The 27,067-nt window shown below is 31.4% G+C and overlaps 1 protein-coding gene across 3 annotated transcripts in view; it reads right to left on the bottom strand.

The window, feature by feature from the left end:
• The window catches only part of LOC139516026 (multiple epidermal growth factor-like domains protein 11), a 271,615-nt gene that overhangs the window by 23,786 nt on the left and 220,762 nt on the right, over positions 1-27,067 (bottom strand). For all 3 annotated transcript variants that reach the window (XM_071305834.1, XM_071305842.1, XM_071305849.1), the window contains 12 exons: positions 26,654-26,794; positions 18,104-18,215; positions 17,091-17,161; positions 15,947-16,242; positions 14,242-14,329; positions 11,911-11,981; positions 11,159-11,195; positions 10,412-10,509; positions 6,031-6,162; positions 2,706-2,845; positions 2,155-2,290; positions 791-910 (listed from right to left, as the gene is read on the bottom strand). In XM_071305834.1, coding sequence (XP_071161935.1) covers positions 791-910; positions 2,155-2,290; positions 2,706-2,845; positions 6,031-6,162; positions 10,412-10,509; positions 11,159-11,195; positions 11,911-11,981; positions 14,242-14,329; positions 15,947-16,242; positions 17,091-17,161; positions 18,104-18,215; positions 26,654-26,794 — 1,442 coding nt within the window. The remainder of the gene's footprint in view (positions 1-790; positions 911-2,154; positions 2,291-2,705; positions 2,846-6,030; positions 6,163-10,411; positions 10,510-11,158; positions 11,196-11,910; positions 11,982-14,241; positions 14,330-15,946; positions 16,243-17,090; positions 17,162-18,103; positions 18,216-26,653; positions 26,795-27,067) is intronic.

Raw genomic sequence — 27,067 nt, 5'->3', positions numbered from 1 at the left:
AGATGAAATATGAAAAATCAAAATTAGAGAAGTTTAAGGAATATGTTAGTTGCTATCTAAAAATTCGTTGAATTGTCGTTTGCTTTTTGTTGCACTTCAGTGTTCTGTTGTTTCATTGTTTTCCTCTTATGGTTCATGTGTTTCCCTCGGTTTAAGGTGGTACCTTACACTACAGGGAGATAACTCTGTAAAGTCAACTAAACGTTTTGATTACATTGTGTTGTAAATGGAATATTAAGCTTCTTAATGATCAAAATTGGTGTTTGTCAAACTGCTATATAACCAGCGTAATTTTTCTGACGAAACACTTGGTTCAAAATTTTTAAAATTTTTATATTTTTGTTTAAGTGTCAAAGTAAATAATTTGTCAAAACTTTATGAAAATAAAACGAGCCAAATTAATTTTAGTGAAAGTGTTCGGTACCACCTTAAGTTTGTAATCCGGATTTGTTTTTTTCTCAATCAATTTATGACTTTTGAATAGCGGTACACTACTGTTGTCTTTATTTATTCATGTATGTTTGATATAGAAATCAATGTTTTATTAAATATCGGCACATTAAAGTAAAAAAACGTAAACATGTAAAGATGTCGGACTGAAAAATGCTCTACTTGCTTTCTTTAAACAATCATTCAATACAAAGTTCATTTTAAATATAATTTCAACAAGTTAAACCACAATCTGAAACAGGTCCTAATTATATGTTTGTTGATGATAATCTTTGTGTTTTATTTTGTTACTTGTATTCAATTCAAACTTAAAAGGCGAATAAATGTGATCAATACTAACTTGGTACTCCCTTTCAATAAGTCTTGAATCCAGCATATTCAAGAAATCTTGTTTAGGAATAGCAGATTGAGGTACGATGAAAGCCTCTACCAATATATCGTACACTGTAGCATATTGTTCCTGTAATTATGTTTGACTTTTAAAAAAAAACTTTGCTTATACAACAACTTACAATTAGTTATGTTTATTGTTAAGCCTTTTGTGGTGTTGAATCATTATTGTCACTTTAAAGAGAGAGTTCAATGACACCAACCTTTTTGTAAACTCTGCCTTATTCGGTATGTACCAATTACAAGTAAGTTGCCTGTAATTCAATGGTTGTCTTTTTTATATATCATATTTAATTTGCGTTTGTCGTTTTGTTGATAATACATGCCGTTTTGTCACTCATTTGACTTTTTTGTTATGACAGGGTCTTATATAGCCGGCTATGCGGTATGGATATTGGAAGCTATATAGATCGAGCTGTGATAATTTTAAAACATCTATACCATTTTGTCTCGTGTTAATGGTTGTCTCAATGACAATCACATTGTATCTCCTTAATCTATATTCAGTACATATAAACGATATTTTTAGACTGATGAATATTATTTAGCTTTAAATAATGTTGATAAATTCTATTAGTATTAAGAAGTGAGTATAAGTAAGCTAACAGTCTTTCTGTGCTCATTTTGCACTATTATTTAATCAATTGTTAATTATAGAGAACAGATTTAACAAAAACTGTACAGGATCGAAGAAGCTTATGTCGTCCCTTACTCGAAATATTACATTAGTGCCAAGTATTTCAAACCATCATACAGGTACCACATAACCGATAGTTGTAGTAAGATTCGTTTATGTTATAAAGTATTAAAGGAATTCATTTGGTTTTTGTTATTCCCTCTTCCCCCAAGGGTGACTGGGGAATAGAAATATGGTCACTTGGTCTTCTCCCGACCGATAAAACACTTGCCGAAGTGGGGCGTCCGTTTGGCTGTGCGGGATGTACTAAGTTCGCAGTCACGTCCGATCAGAATGGGGACGTTAAATCGGATGCCTCGTGTAAAGAGAGTGCCACGCTCTTTGCACGTTGAGAACCCTTACAACAACTCTTTGAGGGCCCGTAGGTGGCCTGTTGTAAGGCAAAATTTCTGTCCCTATCCAATATACCGTCATTTTCCAGTGGCAGTCGAAATTTCCCCAAACATCATCCCTTATGGCCTCTAATATGACAAGACCTACCTATTGTTTTCATTGTGAACTTGTTCTCGTCCTGAATATGCATGAAATATTTGCCACTGGACGTTAAGCAACCAACAATCAATCAATCAATGTAATTCCCTCTTTTTTTAAATTTACTTATAACGTTTGTTGCTTACCACAGTTTGAATCATATTCATTCTGTCTTGTCTCATCATATGTGTGTATTCCATGATATTAACAAACCCAGTGGCATTGCCGTGTTCATATAATGCGTCCAGTGCTAAGAATGTCCCAGTTCTGCCAACCCCAGCACTAAATAGATAGTAAAAAGAGCGAACAAAATGTAAAAAAAAAGTTACAATGATGTGTAAAAGTAAAAGACGATTTCTGCTGATTCGGATTTAAATAAAGGCTTGTAATAACATTAACGGTACCAATTTTCCGGCACCAGATGTGCATTTAGACAATACATGTCTCTTCAGTGATGCTCGTGGCCAAAATATTTGAAATCCAAAGCTTATAAAAAAGATGAAGAGCTATAATCCAAAAGGTCCAAAAAGTATAGCCAAATCCGTGAAAGGAATCAGAGCTTTGCATGAGGGAGATACATTCCTTAATTTATTATAATTTCTAACATTTTGTAACAGCTAATTTTAATAACACAAAAAAGCCGTAAATTCCATTGAAAAAATAAATGCAGATGTATATGACAGATAAAAATACAAACCTGCAGTGAACTACCATCGGACCAGAACCATTACTTGGACTTGACTTCACCTTTCGGTAGAAATTTACTAAATTTGTTTTGTCCGGCACATCATGATCAGGCCATTTTGTAAAATGGAATTGATGAACTATTCTGTCGGTCTACAAATATTTTATTGAGAATAAATATTTTGAAATGGATAAAACGGGAAAAAGCTGACAAAAACTCTTTGAACTCTTTTTTTAATTCAGTAATGAACATAGTTGATATAAGTATTCAACGTTTTTAAAGAAAATTTTACTTTTAACAATAACCACAGTAAACCTATTTCTCGTATCAAACATAAACTAAAAGAACTAGCCGTGGAATTTGTTTTTGTCCTGGCCGATAAAGCTGCTAGTAATATTATTATTGTTTGACGTAAATTTTACATTGAGGGTCTACAAAAAGAAATCACCAATTCACCAACATTCCAACTGACCCGATTTTCAGAAAACGACATCTGTAACAAACATAAATTTTAGCTACCGCTTTACAAGCAGAAACAAAAACAATGAAAGTCCCAACTATGTATTGGCTTCCGAAACTACACAAAACACCTTACAAATATAGATTTATTTCGTCTTTAAGCCATTGTTCCAATACTAAATTATCTATTCTTCTTACCAGTACACTTGTTCAAATAAAGCCTTCGAAAATAGTGGAATTAATTACTTTTGGAGTGTCAAAAACTCGTTGGAAGTAATTGATAAATTGCATGCTTATATTGGTGATTTTGAATCTGTTTAGAGTTTAGATTTGTCTACCCTATTTACCACATTGCCTCACATTCTCATTAAGAAAAAAATCACACACCTAATCAAATGGGCATTTAAAAAGTCAGAATGTGAATATATATGTTCAAACTCTTTTATGTCATTTTTTAGTAGCAATAAACAAAAAATCTATGTCGTTCAGACATGCTTTGATACTATATCTGCCCTTGAATTTTTACTAGATAACATTTTTGTTCGCTTTGGAGATTCCGTATATCGACAGGTTATCGGAATTCCAATGGGGACTAACTGTGCACCACTTATTGCGGACCAGTTTTTGTATTGCTATGAGTTACAATTTACATGTATGACAAAAATCAGCAAAGACCCATCGAAACAATATCTGATACACAAATTTTTTTTTTTTATTTTTTTATTTTTTTTTATCCAACATATATAATATACAACAGTACAGTTATCAAACAGTTAGTTCATATATATGAATGTTCTATAGTACAATCTATCAGCATGATCAGAAAATGTATAGAACTGGAAAATAACATTTTGTTGGGATTTTATAATTGTATCTTATTAAAAAGGTCTTACAAAAAAAGTATAGAGAATTAATAAATAAAAAAAATTAAAAGATAATTAAGAAAAAGAAAAAAAAACCAAATATACAACCAAAAAAAAACCCCAAAAAACAAAAAAAACATTTAGTTTGATGTCTGCTGATTTTGTATAGTTGCTAATCCACCAAATTATCCTTTAAAGCCTCTTGGTAAATGCACCAAGCTTGGTTAAAACTGTCAAAACATTATTTTTAATTGATATCTTCTTCTCCGAAATATAATGATGCTTTATTTTTTCAATCAATGCTGTTAAACTTAATTCTCCTTTAAAATATCGTGTATTATACATATATATATTGTTTAATCCAGAGAAAAATATTGTTTTGAGGGTCACCTTTGTACATTCGTGATAAATTTCCAAACAAAAAAATATCCTGTGAATATGGTAGACCATTCTGAAGAAACCACATTTCAGTTTGCTCAATAAATTATTGTACATAATAACAGTCCCACAGTACATGTTCAATTGATTCAAGTTCAGTCTTTGCATCGGAACTAAAATTTATTATTAATAAACTAGTTGTAGGCATGACACGGGTTATGTTCTTCTCATGTATGTTATGACTGTATGATACTAAACGCCTCACGGGGAGGATTGTGCTTGATATGCATATTATGATGAAGACATGATTTTTCAATCATTTTAATTGAAGTCTGGAGCTGGCATGTCAGCTAACTGCTAGTAGTCTGATGTTATTTATGTATTATTGTCATTTTTTTATTTTCTTTGGTTACATCTTCTGACATCAGACTCGAACTTCTCTTGAACTGAATTTTAATGTGCGTATAGTTATGTGTTTATTTTTCTGCATTGGCTAGAGAGGAGGGTTGAGATCTCACAAACATGTTACCCCCCCCCCCCCCCCTCATTTTTTCGCCTGTCTCAAGTCAGGAGCCTCTGGCCTTTGTTAGTCTTGTATTATTTTAACTTTTTGTTTCTTGTGTACAATTTAGAGTTTAGTATGGTGTTCATTATCACTGAACTAGCATATATTTGTTTAGGGGCCAGAAGAACACCTCCGGGTGCGAGAATTTAGAGTTGCATTGAACACCTGTTGGTGACCTTCTGCTGTTGTCTGTTCTATGGTCGGGTTGTTGTCTCTTTAGCACATTCCCCATTTCCATTCTCAATTTTATGTGCTCTGTTTCTTTATACATATATATATATAAGTATGTTATATATAGTTCACAGTTACTCTTCGAATATAGACAGGGACAACAAAAGACAACAGATCAAGTCTTTTCAACTGCAATTTCATGCAAGCATAAACCGGTAATGCATCTAAAAGAAAACACAATTATAACGATTCCTTACAGTAGTATATCAATGCTGATAAGTTTGATGTTCAATGTGTGTATTTTTAAAAGAAAAGTACTTGGATAAATGCTGATTATTAAGAGATGATACACATTATTTTTAAGAAGCAAAACAATGTGACATCGTTTTGATTGGCATTCCAACTGATCTTTATTGGGTAGTACTCATAGGTGTTATGTAGTCGTAACGTGAGTATGGCATGCCAAATACTGAGCTGTGTATTTTTCGATATTTTGTAATATTTCACCTTTAAAGGAGTCTAGTAAGATATTGCTAATCATCCCTTAAGTCATATAAAATAAGGTGTGATTAATTTGAAACCAAAATTATGTACATTTTCTTTGACACATTCCCCATTTCCATTCTCAATTTTATGGTTGTATATATAGGTCTTCACCAAGGAGCAAAACCCAAACTGTTCACCAAGCTATACAAGGCCTCGAAATAACAAATGTAAAACAATTCAATAAATATTATGTACAGCAATAGACGAAAAACACTAGGTCTGACAATTATGAAATTGGTTTAGTTAGTTTTCTGTTGCATCAATTATATGAGAATAAAAACTCATTCGTGTCGAAGAAATATGAAGAAAATCGTTAAAAACATAAAATATATTTAATACAGGCAACACTACTTACGTTTTCACATGCCAATTGTATACAGCGATAAATGTATACTGTATTTTCTCTCTCCTCTAACATTTTGAGTGTGAATTCACCAATTACAACTTTTTTATGTGTTGACTCTGGCCAATACTGATCACACTTTTTCTAAAATGCAATATACTTCTTACAATATACATAAATATATATATATATAATTAATGTTTTTTCCCATTATATAATTTTGATATTTCTCTATGATATATATATATATGTTACAGTTAATAGGTGAAATTAGGAATTACACGTAATTACTAAACATTTCAGTAAATACCTGTAATTACTATTCAATTTAGTAATTACATGTATTTACTAGTTGTTTCAGTGATTACTGGTATTCACTGATTTTTTTGTCATTTTTACAGCTATTTACTACTTTGATACTTTTGTTTAAAAATTGAAAACGTAATTCAAGATATCAAATAAGAAAGTAAAGGGATAGGGATTTTTAGGGCTTCCTTAAGGATTTAGGGCTATTAGGCACATTAAAAGTGCATACTCTTTAGTGTTTGTGAATTGAAACTGGAAACGGTTGTTTTATAAGTTTTGAAACTCCCTTAAAAATCAATTTCAGCATTCAAGACAATGATATCAATCCAAAATTGAGAAATACATGTTTGAGAAGTTTATTGAGAACTTAGCCAGCTCTTTTTTAAGATAGACATATTAAAAGATAGATTTTGCCAAATTTGGTTAAATGATCTTGATAATTCTTAAAATCTCATAATTTTGTTAAATTAAAATCTCCATCAGACATACTTTGTATATCAACTTGGCTAATGACATGATATAAATTCCTATTACAAAATAGGTTTAACAACGACTTCTTTTGTCAGACATGTGCCATGAAGCTGACATTCTTCACATATAAATTTATACAAATTGATGGCATTAAGAGTCACATTTTCATATTTTCATGTTTCTGTGTTTCTCTTTTTTGTGAGTTTTTCAAGACCTCCAAAACTGAAGCTTTTATACCTGCAACAAAATTTTATCATCGTTTCTACCTGTATAAGAATGATCTTTTTGTGGATTGAATAAGTCAACAAAATGGTTCATCTTTTTCTTTCACTTTCAATGTTGATATCCTTTTCCTTTTCGTCGAGCCTGCGACTGTTGTCGCAAAGGTGAGACATAGCGTACTAACTTTAATTCTGTCACCAGCAGCGTCCACAAATATTATGTGGTTAAAACTTTTAAAATTTTGATAACTTTCTTAAATTATTCTGGATCTCTACCAAACTTGAACAGAAGCTTGTTTATGATAAAATAAAAATAAGTTTCGAATGTACATTTTGTAAAAATAAAATCAAGTTTTTCCGCATTTTTCTTTAATTGGACTTAGTTTTTATGCCAGTTAACATTACATTAACTCTTCTGAAAATATCCTGGTTTTCTACCAAGTTTGGACAGAAGCTTGTTTATGATCATAAGATAATATCTAGAGGTAAAGTTTGTAAAAAAATATATCCTATTTTCATATACTACATATAAATGGACTATATTTTCTTCTTCAGTTCACATAACATCCACTCTGTAGTTCTGCAGTTAAATTTTTTTAAGACATTTATTAGATTTCATAAACCGTCCTGAACTTTTACCAAATTTGGACAGAAAAGAGGGACGAAAGATACCAAAGGGACAGTCAAACTTATAAATCTAAAACAAACTGACAACGCCATGGCTAAAAATGAAAAAGACAAACAGAAAAACAATAGTGCACATGACACAACATAGAAAACTCAAGAATAAACAACACGAACCCCACCAAAAACTAGGGGTGATCTCAGGTGCTCCGGAAGGGTAAGCAGATCCTGCTCCACATGAGGCACCCGTCGTGTTGCTTATGTGATTACAAATCCGGTAAATAGTCTAATTAGGTAGGTCACATTCATGAAAGGGAAGGGGATAGTAGTTACGACGTAAGGAACATATCCGATATCATTTGTGAAACGGTTATTCCATAACGGTCAACCAACTCGTGATGGCGTCCGTAAAATTTACGAAGGGATGATTTCAACTTCACCATTTGGAACTCTTGGTTTAATAGCTTCCTTGTGAGCAGTAACCCTCTATCAAGAAAATCATGATAGAAAATGCAAGCAAGGGAATATCGTATCAATTGGGAGATATATACCCCGTATGCAGGTGCTGCTGGAATATTGCTACTTAGAAATGGAAAGTTCACAATTGGAAAGCTGAAATCATCTCTTTTGTCGTAAAGTTTTGTTTTCAACCGACCCTCATTGTCAATTTCTAGATGTAAGTCAAGATATGAAGCCGACTTAACTGTATCTGTAGTATCCTTTATCTCCAATTCGATGGGATAGATGCGTTCCACATAGTCACCAAATTTTGAATTGTTTAGTGAAAGAACGTCATCTATATAGCGGAAAGTAGAGTTAAAGGATATTGCTAACTTCTTATCTTTCTTCCTAAGAAGTTCCTGCATGAAGTCAGCCTCATAATAATAAAGAAACAAGTCGGCAAGTAGAGGGGCACAGTTTGTTCCCATTGGGATGCCGACAGTTTGTTGAAAAACACGTCCTCCGAACGTCACAAATATGTTATCAATCAAGAAATCAAGCATCTTGATAATATCGGTTTCAGAGAATTTTTTGTTTGAATTAGAGTGATTCTTTACAAAGTATGATTTATCCCTCCCTAAGACAAGATACTTGTATCTACGTTGGCCATTCTTTTTTATGAAGCAAAGTAATACCAACTCTTTCAATTTGTCTTAGCTTCTTACAGAACTAGTTAAAAGATAATTAATAATTTTTCCCTATTTTTGTTTGGCCTGTGCGACTCACAGCAAAAGTAGGCGAGACACTTGTTTCTGCGAAACCCTTAAAATTTTGATAGCTGAATATATCAGTAACCCATCTCTAGCTAGGGGTTGAATTGAATGTCAAATGAATATGTATTCAATGATTTCCAATTATTAACTTGCAAGTGCACAACTCATCAACCATTTCTATCAGCTTATTTAACAAAATAGAAACAGTTAGGCTGCTGAAAGTGAAATATAATTTCATTATATTATTTGCATTAATGATTAAACAACAACAAAAATCATATATATATATATTAAAATCTCGTAGCTAATGCACCTATAGCAAAAAGGTAAATTTTAGGCTGATCACGTTTTAGGAGTACTCACTTTCAAGTTAGTGTACCATAACTTTTGATCAGTTGACAATATTACAATATTGTTTTATCCGTTAGTAAATAGGTGTAAAAATTCATTTTAAAATTAGTAATTACTGGTAATTTCTGGGCCATTTTAGGAATTACTTGTAATTACCAATTGCATCGGGAATTACATGTAATTCCTAAATTTTAGTAAATACATGTAATTCCTAATTTCACTTATTTACTGTAACATATATATAAATTCTTAAATTAATACCAGTGAATTATCGGATTTATTCAATCGAGATAGTTAGATTTATAATTTAACTATCGAGATTGGATAAATCCGATAATCCACGAGTAATATGTAAGAATCTGTTTTTTTAATGATTAAAAAATTTTTTTTTTGTTAAACAAAAATCCATTTCCAGTGCCTTTCACATTCCACGAAGTGTCAATTTGATTAACACCTGTTAGCATATTTTGATTCATCCAGTTAGCTTAAGGGGTTGTGACCCTTAAAATCATCCAATGATCTTTCTGCAACCACACGTTGATCATGTTGATTAAAGGAAGAAAATTAATTTCCATAGAATTAGAGAAATCATTGTATTTTGCTTATCGTGTTCCGATATTTGTTATGTACTGTCCATAATATTCCAAGTTTTAATATCACTGCATACTGCACATACAATTCCTATATTTGATATCATTGTGTACGGTCTATAATATTCCAATATTTGATATCATTATGTTCTGTTTATAATATTCCTAAATTTGATATCTTTCTGATTTTCATAATATTCTTATATTTAGTATTATTGGTTCGTTTGGAATCAAGTATTACATAACTGTTGTAATAAGAATAATAAAAACCTATCATTTGAGATAACTCCTTTTTAGATATCAAAAGGTTTGTTGGAGTTGTCATGATGTGTGTGGTTTTTTTTAAAAATCAGCTAAAAAAATTTCAATTATTTCTATACGTTTGCATTAACTCTTTCAACTGTATTAACAAAAACATTTGTAGAGGTTGTTTGAGAATATCAAAAAGCTTGTCCTATGTTAGAGATATTGCGTCTGGTAGTTAACCTGCACTTAGTGGCAGTTCAAATGATAATTAGCAGCAGCAAAGAAGTCCCTTTCAGTAAACCGTTTCAATATGACCTGATCTCACTTTAAACAACGTTACTATGATATAAACATATCTAACTTTTCTTACCTTGTCACCTTCCATTAAATTTGTGACCATTATAATTGTGTCCACGTTTTCTTGCCAAATCATTTGCCAGAAGTCACTTAAGGTATTTTTCTTAGGTCCTATATATATAAAATTTAGATATAAACAAAGTGTTTCCGAATATATGTTCTACAATATTTGCCTCATAACCCACACGTTTTATCGGATTATCTGTACATTTATAAATTTAAAGCTTGTTTTTCACACACTCAATAATTGAAAGATCTGTTTAAGTTTGGGTTAAACATTGTTATACCAATGTTTTTGTTTTTGTATACACTAGTGCAAGTATTGGGTAATATGAAGACCTGATTATTACTACAATAGTCAACCAGACACCATGTTATTGCTTGGACGACTCATATTGGTCTCTATAACAACGACTGAAAATGATTTTTGTTACAACTAAATCTTAATTATCTTTATGAGGAAATTTACCGATCAAGTTTATATGTTGTATGATGTCCCTATAGCTGTCATACTGTGTAGCTAATAAAAGAAGGACAAGAGCATATTGCTACTAGTTGGATGGATGAAACATTAACGTTACCAAATATCGTTCCCATCTATATTAGTATTAGTGTCGAATAAAACTTTATTTGTGGATCGTATATCGTATATTGTGTATCAGTTTCGAAACGTTATCCGTGAGTGGCATATATTTCAAAATGGAATAGGAGTACTATATCCCTCAGGTTAATTGAGGTATCATAGTTATCAATACTATACCTTGTGTTGCAATATACGCCTTGTTGTTGCTGTAGTTCTATAAATAAAAAGCTAAATATTGACAGAGAAATTATAATAACATGTATTTCAATTCCATTTACAAAATTGTAATGAATTATTGAAATCTGGTTTTGGAAAAATGTAAACTGCACAGCGGTGTAATACCACTATTGATTTTCCCCTTTTAGTCTTTGTAAAATTTGCACTTTTTAAAAAAAATGGGCAGAATTTATCCTTGTTTCAAATAAAGAAATACTTGGCATGAGTAAAGTTTTATCCTGTCCAGTACTATAGAAAAAATTTTACATACTATTTCATTGCATACAAGAAAAGAACCATCATTGGAAGTCAACCAATCAAATTTCTCCCCTTATTTAACCTGTGTACACGATTTAGTAACCATGTAACCTCATGTTTACAAAATATTTCATAGAAACCCCAGATAAAAAAAATAATGTTGCTTTGAAATACCCAAGACATATGTTTATGACCCAGAAAATGTTTTACTGCAGTAAAATGTAGGATTAATTACCTACAACTGTCAAATTCATGGGAGTTTTTTTTTTCGACCTGTTATCGTATACAACCGGATTACACCTTAAGTGGAAAACCCAGATATTAATATTCAAATATATTCAACTCATCTAATAGCTCGTGACATTTTAAAGTTATTTCACATGAAAAATCATTTCAATATCATATTAATGAATGTCATTGTTGGGGAAGTTCGTATGGAAGTTAAAAGATCTTACCTTTATATAATTGGCATTAATGTAGTCTGTATTGGCATCATACGTATCCAGTTGAACTCTTGAGTGATCGTCTACGAAACAAGAGGTATAAGATATATAAAAGTTAAGTAAAATTTGCTAAACGTTATGCAAATGACAGTAATATTACGGAAATGTCCATATCACTTAAAGTTGCTATCATGCAAGTTAAGGGAAAAGACAGACAGAAGATACCAATGCGATATTCAAAACAAACTGAAAAGTCCATGACAAAAAAATCGAAAACAACAAACAACAGTTCACAAAACAGTACAGTAAAAACTCAGAAAAACGAACTCCAACAAAAACCATTGTTACTTTGTCGTTAAATCCGTAGTTATCTGAGCCTCTTGTAGTATGATATATATGTTTTTCGCAATTTTGTTATAAGAGTTGTTACAGAGTTGCTAACATTGATTATCGCTATTTTGTGCATTTTTCCTTTGATCTTTTTTTGTGATAATTTTCATATCATGCTACTCGCTTGAGATGGAAAATTATCGCTAGAAACTAAGCATGCACGTGGCGTTGCTAACGAAATTGACATGAAATTGACATGAAATTGACAACGTCGTCATAGGTAAAATAGCGATAAAAAGATTATCATTGTTCATCTCAACTCGATTGCCTTTCTCGCTTTCGCCGTCCCGGCTCAAGCGAGAAAATCAATCTCGTTGAGATGATCACCGATAATCTATAAATATATTCTAGATTTTTTTTTAGATATTGGTGTGTTATAGATCAGGTTACTTACATTTCTTTCTGTACGAACATAAACCATAGTCAATGTCTCAAAACCTCATTGTGACAAAAGAACAGATTTGTCCTACTATAAAATTCGGCTTGCTAGCTAGTTTTACTTTGAAATGCCATATCCGTGCATTGTTATCAAAGTAAAAACAGAAATTCTTTTTATTTGTAATAAAATGTCCATTTTCTATAAATGTAAAGTAACACGTTCTTACCAGACTACTTTAAGGGAAACAGCATTGACTATCATTGCTAGCTACCAGCTAATCATGTTTGCTGTCGGAACATATATTTTTGATGTTGCAAAATCTGATGCAATGTTTGTTAAATCAAATTATTACAGAAATGAAGTTAATGAAGTTCTATCTTTATGTAGGATGATATTGCATCTAATCGTATCCGTCTTTTACTTTATAGAAAACATTTTCACTTCTCTACAAACTTTTTTTTTATATCTTTATGTACGTTATTTTCTTTGGTGGTGATTTGTCTACTAATTTATGAGTTTTGAACATTGGTATACTACTGTTGCCTTAATTTTTATTGTCAAAGGTTAGGGTTGTCTTTCTTATATTGTTTGACATCCCATGTTTTATTACTTTTTTATTTACATTGTGTCATAGATCAAAACCAAGGGCGAAGGTACAATAGAGTCAGTCAAACTCATAGATAGAAAATAAACTGACAACGCCTTGGCTAAAAAATAAATAGACAAAGAGACAAATAATAGCACACAATACACAACATAGAAAACTAAAGACTAAGCAACACGAACGCCGCCAAAAATGTAGGTTATCTCATGTGTGCTGGAAGGGTAAGCAGATCCTGCTCCACATGTTGCACCCGTCGTGATGCACATGTTATTACAAACCACGTAATTAGTCCAACTCGGTAGGTCACATTCGTGGTAAAAAGGGAAGGGGATTATAGTTACGACATAAGGAATATATCCGATATGTTGTGTGAAACTGTTATTCCGTAATGGTCAACTAACTCGTTAAGGCTTCCGTAAAATTGACAAAGGGATGATTCCAACTTCATTATTTGGAACTCTTGGGGTAATAGCTTCCTTGTGAGCAGCAACCCTCTATCAAGGATATCATGATAGGAAATACAAGACCAGGAATATCGCATCAATTGGGAGATATATGTATACTCCGTATGCAGGTGCTGCTAGAATTTTGTTACAAAGAAATGGAAAGTTCACAATTCGGAAGCTGCATTCATCTCTTTTGTCGTAAAGTTATGTTTTCAATCGACCCTCATTGTCAATTTCTAGATGTAGGACAAGATAAGAGGCAGATTTAACTGTATCTGTTGTGTCAAATTTATTCGTTAAGTGTATGTTCTATTGTTCTTGTTAAACTGTCATTTGATTGAATTAAGTCATTGCAATTGGTATTTTATAGTGTGATTTTCTATGTTGTGACATTTTTGTGTATATTTACTGTTCCATATAAGTCTGGGATATTGTTTGAAATATACTGAGCCATACGGAATTTTTTTTTATCACAATACTCAGTTTTCATCTTTATGTAATTTAGCACTTAAAATGAGTCTCACATGGAAATGTCGTCAGGTATCTGTTCTTCTTGCTGTTTTCTTCCCTTTCACCCTCTGAATGTGGCAATTTTAAACCTTTCGGTAGCATCTGCAATATAAAACATTATAATCAGTAGTGGTAAAAATTGTTTTCAGATGATGTGGCTTAATCTAAGTAAACAGAAGAAAAGAAAACACGATTTACTTTAAAAGCTTTTGTAAACGAGTAAAATATTGATAATAGGATGTTTCGTACTTTCAAAATTCATATCATGGTTTATGCTGTTCATATACAATTCATGTTATAAGTTGTATGAACATATCTTGCTTGAAGAACTGTTAACTGAACTGACTGCAATAATTTCTAATAAATATCTTATATTTGACAACAATATCATTCCTTAAGGTGGTAACTAACACTACAGGGAGATAACTCTGTAAAGTCAGCTAAACGTTTTAATTAAGTTGTGTTGTAAAAGGAATATTAAGCTTCTCAATGATCAAAATGGGTGTTTGTCAAATTGCTATATAACCAGTGTAATTTTTCTGACAAAACGGTTAGTTCAAAATGTTTTAAATTTTTATATTTTTGTTAAAGTGTCAAAGTAAATACTTTGACAAAATTTTATGAAAATTAAACGAGCCAAATTAATTTTGGTGAAAGTGTTGGGTACCACCTTAACCCTCAAATTAGTACAACAATAGGTGATCGCACTTTTAACACTTATTAAACGATTTATTCATTGATGTCTAACCCTAGTTAATGTATTTTGTAATAAATTGTGGAAGGTCTCTATGATAGTGTGGTGTTACTAGTTTGTATATTCGTTATTTTGCAACTTTTGGTAGATTTTGCGATATTAATTATGGTAACATAATAAGTGGGCTTTTGTAGAATGGTTAACTGAGGTGTCAATAGTCAACTTATTCGTCATTTTTACCATTTAAGATTATTCTGTTGACTGACGAAGTTAAAGCTCTTATGAAATACAACCTATTCTGTTCGTTTATTGATATTCAGTTTCGTTTTATACTGATGTTTTCCTTATTGTCTTTAAATGAGTTATTGTCTTGTTATACGCTCTTATATAATTGTCTTTCGCTTGTTTTTTGGCCAATACACCTTTATCGTAGAGGATGGAACAAAAACCATACCAATGTTATCGTACATCAGGAAAACTATTAATGAGACTTACAGTATGTTAAGATTAACTACCTTTTTTTAATATATGGCGGTTTTCCTTCTGCTGCTCTATAATCGGTTTAACTGTCCTTTTCTTGTTATTTTGGGATATTGTTTCATTTAAACATATTTTTTTAAATATTTTTGAACTTTCTTTTTTGTCATGTTCTGATTTTCAAGACATTTAGATGTCAAATTTTCATCAGAATAAAATTATTTTCGTATTGATTAGAAGAGATTTAAAATTTAGATTTAAATTTGAAATCTTTTGATACTAATTCTCTAGTTCGGTATGTAATCGTTTATATTTTTTGTTCAGATACTTTCTATGTATTGAAATAATTATACATCATTGCCTTCAATAATTTTGGGGTCTGAACGATCATGATGAAAATAGTTTTGAAAGGTGCTTTGCAAGCAAGCATGTAACAAATCTATTTATTTAATGTTAATTTCCTTCCTTTTAACTAGTTATTTGTCTATTAAATTTTGAAATGTATATCAAACACATACACACACACTATAATAAAATAAGCGACGTACAGCATATTCTTTTTTAAATGCATTATTTTTCCGTTTCATTTTTGCAACGCTCGGTAAGTTGCCAACTGCAATATTGTATTCTGAAAATACGTTCTTTGCCTCTGTATTTGAATATAAATTGTCAGCATCTGTTGACTCTGTATTCAGATAAAGATTATCAGGTCTGGTGTCATTGGTATCTGAATCTTCTGACATTGAAACATTTCCGAACTCAACCATCATTCCTTTAGATGACATTTGATTTTCTTTTTCTACCTGTGCATATTGTGGACTTTCAAATGTATCATTAGAATATGCTGTTAAAAGAAAACCTTTCAAAAGTAAATGACAACTTTATTTGATTTCAACTTTTAATCGTCTGAAGATTTAAGCAAATCAATCATTTAACATCGTAACCAAATTTAAACAAATGGAACATGACTATATTGAGAACAGAAAAACTATACATAGCCTGAACAAAATAACAATTATGATTAAAGTTGAAATATTTGCAAAGCTACAGAAACTCTAGTGCATATAAACTATGTTGACAAAAGGGCCATCTGATCAGAAATAACCTACTATACATATATATATTATTTTCTGTGACTGTATCTTACATTAATTTGTAGGATCCTTTACTATAGATAATTGAGCTGATATGTAACAATAACATCTCCATGCCTAATATATCATGTACTGTAGTACGTACGCCGCTAGATTAAAACTGACGAGGAAACGTAACACACGGCCACCGAAAGCTTTATTATTGTAGAGCCCAGGTGGTCGTGTGGTCTATCGGGATGGCTGCAGCACATCAACCCAACAATGTTAGTTTTGTAAATTTGCTTTCGCAAATTTTTGTATATATACACATTTTGTAAAATGCATTCACATATCTGAATGTCTTTTAATCAAACTGAATTTGAAGTTCTTCAGTAACCTTAAGTTTGCGCTGGAAACTGTCATCATGATATATGTTTTTTTTCATTTTGCGTTTTTTAAATTTTTATAAAGAAACCTAATCGATCATTCTTTTTGTTTATGAAAATGAGTGTCATCTCTTTATTATAAATAATGAAACAACCGTGCAGATGTTGTTCTCTGATAAGATTTCTTAAAATAAGGATGTATACTTATATTTTAGAATATTACATGAAAATACCTGGGTTACCAGTTAATTCATTTGAAAACTGTGTGCCTCTTCTTGGTTTACGAGTTCTGTTTGCACGTTTCCTATAGGAAAATATGTCGATTATGTTATTTCAAAATTTTCAGTGAAGTTATAGAATTGAGATCATGTCTTATCTTATCGATTAAAAGTATTTCTATAGTTACCATAGGCCTGGGCTACAAATTGTTTTATCTATGCCAAGGGTGCCTATTCTCATCGACACGTTTATTGTGCAACAGTTGTGACATCTTCATGATTTAATAAAATTCATTTCTATTTTGTCAATCAAACATGTATGAACATTTAACATGTCCATGTCCAAATTTATACAAAAGAACCATTTTTATCTGAATTTTTAGAAAGTAAATCCACCATGTTCTACATAAGAAAATGCCTGTACAAAATCAGGAATATCACCAAAGGTGTAGGAGTAGGCAATATACCAATCAAATTGATCTCTAGAAAACAAATGATATGATTATCATTTTGAAAATCTAGCTTTCATTTACAATTAGTACGAAATAGTATAGATTTTGATTGAGAGAGATTCGGCCACAAAACACTAGTAACCATTTGAGCTTAGATCTCATAATTGATGACAGAAGAACAATGCTTTTATAAGACTAACATTTGTTACTATATAATATTTAAAAGAAATACTATAAAATGGGTGCCCCCTTAAATTATGTAAACATTTTGCTTAACGTCGCTGTACATTAAACTGTGCTATGCAGCAATAAATTATTTATTCATATATTATACCGCAAATGTATTACATAGCATATACAAAATGTTAACGACTTGAAGAAAACTATTGTTGAATGCATATAGGTATCGTAATGGTCGTCAATAATAATAAGGAGAAATAAACCTTAATGCACGCACTTAGTATTGCGTCTGGTTTTTTTTCCAGCTTCTAAAATTGATAGAGAAAAGGTTTTGAAGTATTTTGTATCAAAACAACGTACAAATGGTGATAAATATGTGATATATGTTAAAGATACCTGTAAATTAATACTACAACCAATATAACTGCAATGACAACCAAAATTGCCACAACAACTCCTCCAATGAATATCCACTGTCCCTTGTCGATTTTTAAAGGCAGCAAAGTTTCTGAAAGTATATTTAAAATAAAAAACAAAGCTGCCGTACAAACATTTAACCAAAATAGTATATAAAACAAAGTAAAGTATACGTATATATACTAAACACATAAAAGAACAATTATAGAAGATTAAGGAATAAGTTTTGATTCGGTATAATATCTTATATCACCATCTGCATTCTACTTTACTCTGTATTTTGTAGCATGTGACACAAGCTTCTACGGGATAAACTGTTCTGTGTCCTGTAGCAATTGCATAAATGAGTCGTGTGATCATCGGACAGGAAAATGTCATATAGAAGGCGGTTGTAAAATTGGATACCAGGGTTCAAAGTGTAGTGAAGGTATTTAAATGATCTGTCAGGTGATAGTCGTGTTTTTACAAGGGTATTTTGTATATTGTTAATAAAAATAGATGTTTTTCTTATTTTAAAGATGCAAATCATGCTGATTTTATGATTGTTTAATCAAGGTAGATAACTGTGTTAAACATTGGACACAGGATCATTATTAAAATTACGATATTACAGGTATGTAAGCCGAAAGTTATATCCTTACTTACCTTGGATCGTGTAAAGCAGGGTATCATGGTATGAAATGTAATCAATGTATGTTTACCGAAATCTTCATTCCTACTTATATGAACACTATTATTCTAACAGGAAGAAAGAGTATTTAATTTATGTATGTTTCGGATGTTTAGAATACCTATAATAGGTAGGTTCTGTAATTGGTGTCGTCTGGTATGAAAGTCGGGAATATAGGTAATATAAATCCAGAACTCCAATACAAATTCAAAACGGAGAAGTCCATAAAAACTTACAATCGCTATCGCTTATTGGAAGAAGTGAAAACATCGGTCATATTATAGAATTGGTACTTTCAAAAGAAAACTGTGGATTTATATCAATCAGATGTGGTATGCGTTGCAATGAGACCACTCTCCATCCAAGCCACAAAGTATAAAAAGTAATAAGAATACAAATGAAACTACATTAACTTTAGATTAAATTTCAAAGATGAATTATTAATTTCTATATTATAATTGATCACCATTGTAATCAATTTGCTAAAATAATTGTTTCTGTTTGTGTTATAATTTGTACTATTTGTGACAATTTTTTGATAATTGTGTCATGTGCACTCGTACCATATCTTCTTGTTTTTATACACAAACAAAGAAAATCGGTACATGAAAAGCTCTTAATGCTAACATTATGAAATAGTATATTAGATCAAATATTTGATTGGAAATTGGCAGCTTAGATCCTGAAAATAAGAAGTGAGTCAAAATTGATGATGTCATATTTAAACAAAAATGTATACAATTCTTTCTCGCATAAAAAAGTGTCCAATTTAGTATCGCCTGTATCGGTTTTTCTGTTGAAAGATTAACTTCTATTTGCGTTTTAGCAGAACAAATGGAGTAACACATAGCAAATTGTTCAATTGTAAAAATTAATCTACATTGACGAAGGTTTTTTAAATATGTTTGAGTAGTTATGTAGTCTTTTAAAACCAACTTAACTATCGTAGTGTGTTTCCCGGTACATTTTGGGTATAACTGCGCAGAAACATGTACTGGATGGTTGGATGACGGTTGTGAACCATTTTCTTGAAATTGTACCAAACATGGATGTCGTAATGGTTATACAGGATATAGGTGCCATCTTCGAGGTAAATACATTTGCAAAATTCTTACTCCGATTGGAGTCTTGTAGTTACTTTTTTTATTTATTAGTTTTATAGCTTCTTGGAGAAAAATGTTCAATAAAATGTTGTAATAGAGCAATGCTAACTACGTTTATCAACAGTAGAAATTACTAGTTACTCTACTAGATGCAAACATGATTTTAACGTTTATAGGTTTATCAGCCAGTAAAACATCGGAATTTCACAATGAGAATAAAGTATATTTCTCGTTTGTGATAAATATTAGTTAATAATATCAAACTCCCTGACTCTCTTTAGGTAGCAAACCGATATATCTTTTTTTAAAGAAAAGATTTTTTTTAATCATTTTTGTATGATTGAGAGAACACTATTGTCTTGTATGCCTTTTTAAAATGTGTGTTCATTTATATGTATTGAAAGTTTAGTGTGATTTACATTTACGTCCCAATAGTACACATTTAGTTGAGGGGCCAGCTAAAGCCCGCCTCAAGTTGTAGGATTTTCCCGCTGTGCTCAAGACCATTTGTTGACCTTTGGCGGTTTTCTACTATTTGATCGCGTTGTTGTCTCTTTTTTCCATTCTCAATTTTATCACCGAATATAATTTAAACATTCATGAGATATGTGAGATTGTGCAAAGTCATGCTCAACATAAATATTCCATGAATATTGTCCAACGTAAGATTAAAACTTTATGTGTTTTATCAGAATAAAGCTTTTTCGAACATAATGTTTTCAAAAAGGACTGAAGTAGTAATAAAACAAACTTTTTAAACTAGTACAAGTCGTGTACTTGTTACTTTAATGTGTTCAGTATATATACGTATACTTTACTTTGTTTTGTATACTATTTTGGTTAAATGTTTGTACGGCAGCTTTGTTTTTTTTTAAATTCAGACAAGTTTGAATATATTCGGCCGTGTGCTGTTCAACTTTCAGATATTTTAGTTTTCAATGACAACCATCAATAAATAAATAATGTGTTTTTACTGTCTTCTGATTGGTTAAAATTATTAGTTTTATTTTCAATGTTGTCAATTTTGATGGCGACACGCCCACTTTGACTTTGTGTATTCATACGCCAACATGGGTGTACGTTGTTATTGTTAATATAAATAATATAAAAAGTTCTTTGAGCCTTAGTTTTGATAGAAATTTATTTATAATGAATGGCAATAATTTATTTTGATTTTATTGAACCATAAAACTAATTTTTGACTCTTCACATTTTACATAATCCCCTTCGCGGATTATTCAATGTGAAGAGTCAAAAACTAGTTTTATGGTTCAATAAATTCAAAATAGATAATAGCCATTCATTAAATATTGCTCTATTTCCAAATGTAACCGTAAAAATTGTAAAACCTGTGATATACTAATAACTGATACCTACTTTCAAAGTAATTTAACCACCAAAAATTACAATACACATAGTCATGAGGATTTAAATTGCATTGCTTCCAATATTGTATACGGTATTGATTGTACTCTTTGTGGATTAATCTACGTCGGGGAAACTTGACACAGACTCAATTTTAGGATGAATGAACATCGGTCTAATGTAAATGATCCTAATAACAACAGATTTCTCTATAAACATTTCAATCAGCCTGACCATTCTATTGTTTCAATGAAAGTCCGGATTATAGAGAAAATATATCATCCAACAAATGACCCAATATTGAGTACACCATATCGTTTACAAAGGGAAGACTTTTGGATAAGAGAGTTGGAAACAGCCATTCCATGCATATGGATGCAATGACAAAATTGATGGTGTAGGTATTTTGTCTAGTCCAAGGTGTAGTACTGTCAATACATTACAATTATTTAATACTTCTGCTCGACGAAATAGAAGTCATGGTCACAGAAAATATATACCACCTGCTGAACACACCGTGACAATTGATAGTCTATTAACGTCTGTTCAAAAACCTTGAGGAATTAATCATATTTGAACTAAACTATACTCCATTTCATTGTCAAAACTTTCTTTACTATTTCAAGATGCCCAAAATACTTCCGTTACTGATTCTCGTTCTGTTTTGTATAGATTAGTTGTAATTATCATGGACATTGCTAACCATAGACTATTCAAATATATATATACCTTTTTTTTAAGGTAGAATTCGCCAATAAAGTTTTAGATGCTGTAAATATTAGCAATATTTTCCATCAAAAATCTGTACAAAAAACTATACCTGATTACTTCAAAAATAAAGCTACACCTGTTATTTTTTATACTTACACTAAGTCTATTACATCCAAGATTTTCAATCACAAGAGAGTTTTAGAGGCTTTTAACCTCAAAGATACAAAATTCAAGCCTCCGGATTGCTCATGTGCATCGTCACAATACAATTACAGTCCAGATGGTCATATTATTACTGGTGACCTTGGCATCGTTACCAATGAACAACTAAAAGAGTTGTTAGCCAATGGACCAAAATATAGAATCCCCCAGCCCATCAACTGGAAAAAGAATTTCAAGTTAATGATGGATGCAGTTGAGGACTATGCAAGAAAATAGGTAAAGCGCGAACTAGACGAACCAGAACTAGAAACTTTGTCTGAATTGATCAAAGCTATTCGATCATGCATTCAGAGGCGAATACAAAAACTACGATGTAATATGAGAACTAGAGTTTCTAACCCTTTCAAGAATCCGGAGGTTGTGGATGCTTTATCCTCTTTGCATGACAAATATGTTTTGTTCCAGCAGATGAAGCCTCCAATAATATTGTCTTCATATGTAAAAAACATTATTTACAATGTCTCACTACAGAGCTTTGAATTGATAAATCTACTGGTAATCCTACATATTCTTTAAAATCATTTACCAAGGACGAAATTTTACAAAATCATAAATCTGTCCTTCTTTCTTTTGGTATCAACACCAAAGAAAACGAAGAAAACTTGCCTTCATTATACTGGATACCTAAATTACACAAAACTCCCTATAAAGAACGATACATAGCTGGGTCTTCAAAATGTTCGACTAAACATCTTTCTAAAATACTGACTACTATTCTTTCTACAGTTAAAGATGAGCTTCAAAAATATTGTGAGGAGATATATTTTACCAGTGGTGTTAACCAGATGTGGATTCTCAAAAATTCGAAAGATCTTCTGCTTAATCTTCGATCACAATCTTTGCAATTTTGCAGCAACATAAAAACTTTAGATTTTTCTACGCTATATACTACTATTCCCCATGCTCAGTTGAAAGATCGACTTCACCATCTCATAAAACAGAGCTTTTTCTATAAAAATGGGAATCGTAGATACAAATTTCTTGTTTTGGGTTACAATAATTCATATTTTGTGAAGAATCACACTGAATCTTCCAGAAAATATACTGAAGATGATATTGACTTTTTGATCGACAATATATTTGTTGAGTTTGGAGGATTTATATTTCAACAGACAGTCGGTATTCCAATGGGTACTAATTGTGCACCCCTGCTGGCTGATTTGTGTTTGTACTCGTATGAAGCAGAATTTATTCAGAACCTTCTAAAAGACAAAAAGAAAAAGCACCTTGCGAAATTATTTAATTTTACTATCCGATATATTGATAATGTTCTATCGTTGAATAACCCATATTTCAGCCAATACCTACATCTCATGTATCCCAGTGAACTTGAAATTAAGGATACTACTGATACTAGAAGGACTGCTTCATACCTTGATATTTTCCTCAATATTGACGTAGATGGACGACTTCACACGAAAATCTTTGATAAACGGGACGATTTCAACTTCCAATTATCAGTTTCCCATTTCTCAGCAGTAACATACCCTTTGCCCTTCGTATGGTGTTTACATATCACAATTGATACGCTATTCTCGTGCTTGTTCACACTATACGGACTTCATATACAGGAGTGTGCTCCTTACGCAGAAACTGCTCCAACAAAGTTACGAGGAGAACAGATTAAAATTGACACTCCGTAAATTTTATGGACACTATCACGAATTGGTGGATCCATACGATGTGTCTTTGACCAAACTAGCTAAGGACATTTTTACCACATGGTAGATTGTGGTTTGTCATTATGTCGTCTAATCTTTTAATTACCAAACGTGACTTATTCCCGATTGTGACTGTTTTGCTGAGTGTGAATTCACATTACTATAAGACGTGTTACGGTACTTGTCTATCCCAAATTCATGTATTTAGTTTAAATGTTTAAGGTTAAATTTGTAATTCTCACCGGATTTTGTCAAATGTGTTGACGTCTTTTCTATTATATTTATGTGTTATGGTAAAGAAAATTAATCACCGCATTCATTTATTAGATTTTATTTTGTTCAACGTAATTAGTACGATATTTTACGTTTGAAGTTAGATTCAAAACAAACCGGACATAGCTTTATAATATAGTTAATTGCTACCTTAGTTTGCTATTAATAAGTATTAAAATGTGCATTGTTATTAAATGCAATATCAGTATTTAGTTCAAATATTATCTTAAATCAATCCTACTTCTATCTTATTCATTCAAATGTGACATCATTTTTCATTTTTTGATGATCTGTTTTACAAATTCAAATGACGTCATTTTTTGTCAATTTTTATAATTTCAAATATGACGTCACTTGGCGTTGAGGTTTAAACTAATTCGGATGTGTCTACATTTTGTGTTGCAAATGTCTGGTTATGTAATGTTTTTCAGTTGTTTCCTGTAATTAGTTTTAATACTTCAGTTTTATCATGTACATCTTTTGGATGATAATTTTATAAATTGACTGTTTGCAAAAGTATAAATTATTCTAAATAATAGGGATGTTCTGGTAACTAACAGAAAACCCTGGCCGTTTTTGGCACAACTTTTTTGCTCTTTTGGTCCTCGATGCTGTTCGACTTTGTGCTTGTTTCGGCTTTCAAACTTTTGTATCTGGGCGTCACTAGTAGATCTTGTGTGGACAAAATGCACTTCTGGCGTCTTAAAATTTTGAACTTGTTGCCTTTTGTTGGCTGCTGTTCGTGTTTCTTTGTCAATTGTGTTCTCCAATTTATTTATATTGTAGTCCTGTGGTGTTGAGTTGTCATTTTAATGTTATATTTCATATGGCTATAAAAGAGTGAGGTTTGGCATGCCACAAAACAAGGTTCAACCCACCATTTTTCCTTTAAAAATGTCCTGTACAAAGTCAGGAATATGGCCTTTGTTATATTATAGTTCGTTTCTGTGTGTGTTATAATTACATTTTAACGTTGCGTCGTTTGTTTTCTCTTATTTTTGAGTGTAAATTCACATTGTGATAAGACGTCTATCCCAAATTCATGTATTTAGTTTTGATGTTATGTTTGTTATTCTCGTGGGATTTTGTCTGATGCTTGGTCCGTTTCTGTGTGTGTTACATTTTAGTGTTGTGTCGTTGTTCTCCTCTTATATTTAATGCGTTTCCCTCAGTTTTAGTTTGTTACCCCGATTTTGTTTTTTTGTCCATGGATTTATGAGTTTGAACAGCGGTATACTACTGTTGCCTATATTTAGAACTCCTTTGTGTAGCAATACTTAATTTTGTAGGTAGTTATTCATGAAAACATTTCAGCAGTTCTTTTTAATATCCTTTGCCTTTAGCAAATTTCTATCAAAATCAGTTGAAATAACATTTACTCATCAGATCGATATAAAGCAAGACAGACCATTACCAAGTACAAAGTCCGAATTATGACAGTTTTCTTCATTCTTAGATGTGTATGAACTATTGATTTTTCCATATTATCAAGGCCTTCCTCATTTTATATTACTTGGAGTTGTTTTTTTTTTTTGTTTTTTTTTTTAACAAAAATACTCATCTCTTTGTAATCAAATTTACTAAGGTTAGTTCTAAGTCAATTTACATTTATAAAATATCAATAATTACACATTTAATCTTCAATGGATTTCGTGTATATATGTAATTAACCGTGCGAAAAAAATGATATTGTGCAATGTCAAAATATTGGATTGTAGAACCGTGAATGTAGATATCTGTGTATTACGAGAAAACGGCAGGCCTAATTAATGTGCAAGAAATGAGCAAAATACAAAATATAACACATAAAAAAAACCTTTCCCTAACTTGGGACAGCGCTGTTACAGTACAACATGAGAACAGAACAAACTATTTACAACAGTTGTAAATAGCTACCTCATCAGATGAATACAAATAGAAATTCATCTAACACAAACACTGATCTAAGAGTAATCGCAGCTAGTGACAAACCAGTTAATAAAAAAATTATGCATCTAAGACTAATCATGGATATAATGTAAAGACGTCATAAACCATAAGAGAAAAAACTAACCTCGTGCAATGCCAGGATACATGTATGGACAAATTTGAAGCATGTGAATGTGCATAAGTATTTAACAACAAGATATAGTTTGCCTGTAGTTCATTTATAACAAAACCAATATTAATACCAATAACAAAAATATTCAAAGATCTAACTACAGTGTTGAATTTGAAACCTTTAAGAATGAACTTATCTAAAGGATCAAAAAGTTTACTAGGACGATTCAAAATGTCTTGGCACGGTGAGCAACATATCCGTAACAATGAGGATGTGCTTTTCCGTTTGAAATACGTTTTCTACAGGTACAACCAAACTTCAAAACCAACTATTTATATTTATGTAAGAATTTAGTGAAAGGTTTAAAGTATGTTATGGTAAAGACATTTCTATTTATTTTTGCGTGATTTGTTATCTTTACTGTAACTGATGTTACAGAAAGATAATTAGTATAAATAAGGATATAAATTTTGGCTAACATACCTTCACTACATTTTGAACCTTGGTATCCTGCTTTACAATCGCCTTGTGTCAGACAACGTCCATTTAAATTATCACAAGACTCATTTATGCAGTTGCGACATGACTCAGAACAATTTATTCCGTAGGTTCCTTTGCCACATGCTAAAATATATGAAATATGATGTGAACTTCAAAAACAGTTTAATTGTGTTTATAATTAGTTAAATCGAACCTTGAGAAAACTCACATAACAACGAATAACTAGAAATTAATGTATATGAGTAGGAAGAGACAAACCATAGTAACACCCAGAAGTTGGCAATCGCGTGAACTCCAAATTAAAAGGACCGAGACAGGATATGTCGACAAGGTAGAATTATCAATATCAATAAATTATTAGGATATAACTAAGTGTCCCACTAGACTTCATTTCCC

The sequence above is a fragment of the Mytilus edulis genome, chromosome 1, assembly GCF_963676685.1.
Source record: "Mytilus edulis chromosome 1, xbMytEdul2.2, whole genome shotgun sequence".
Lineage (NCBI taxonomy): Eukaryota > Metazoa > Mollusca > Bivalvia > Mytilida > Mytilidae > Mytilus > Mytilus edulis.
Note: the sequence above shows the minus strand (reverse complement) of the source record. Positions and strands in the feature narration are given on the sequence as shown.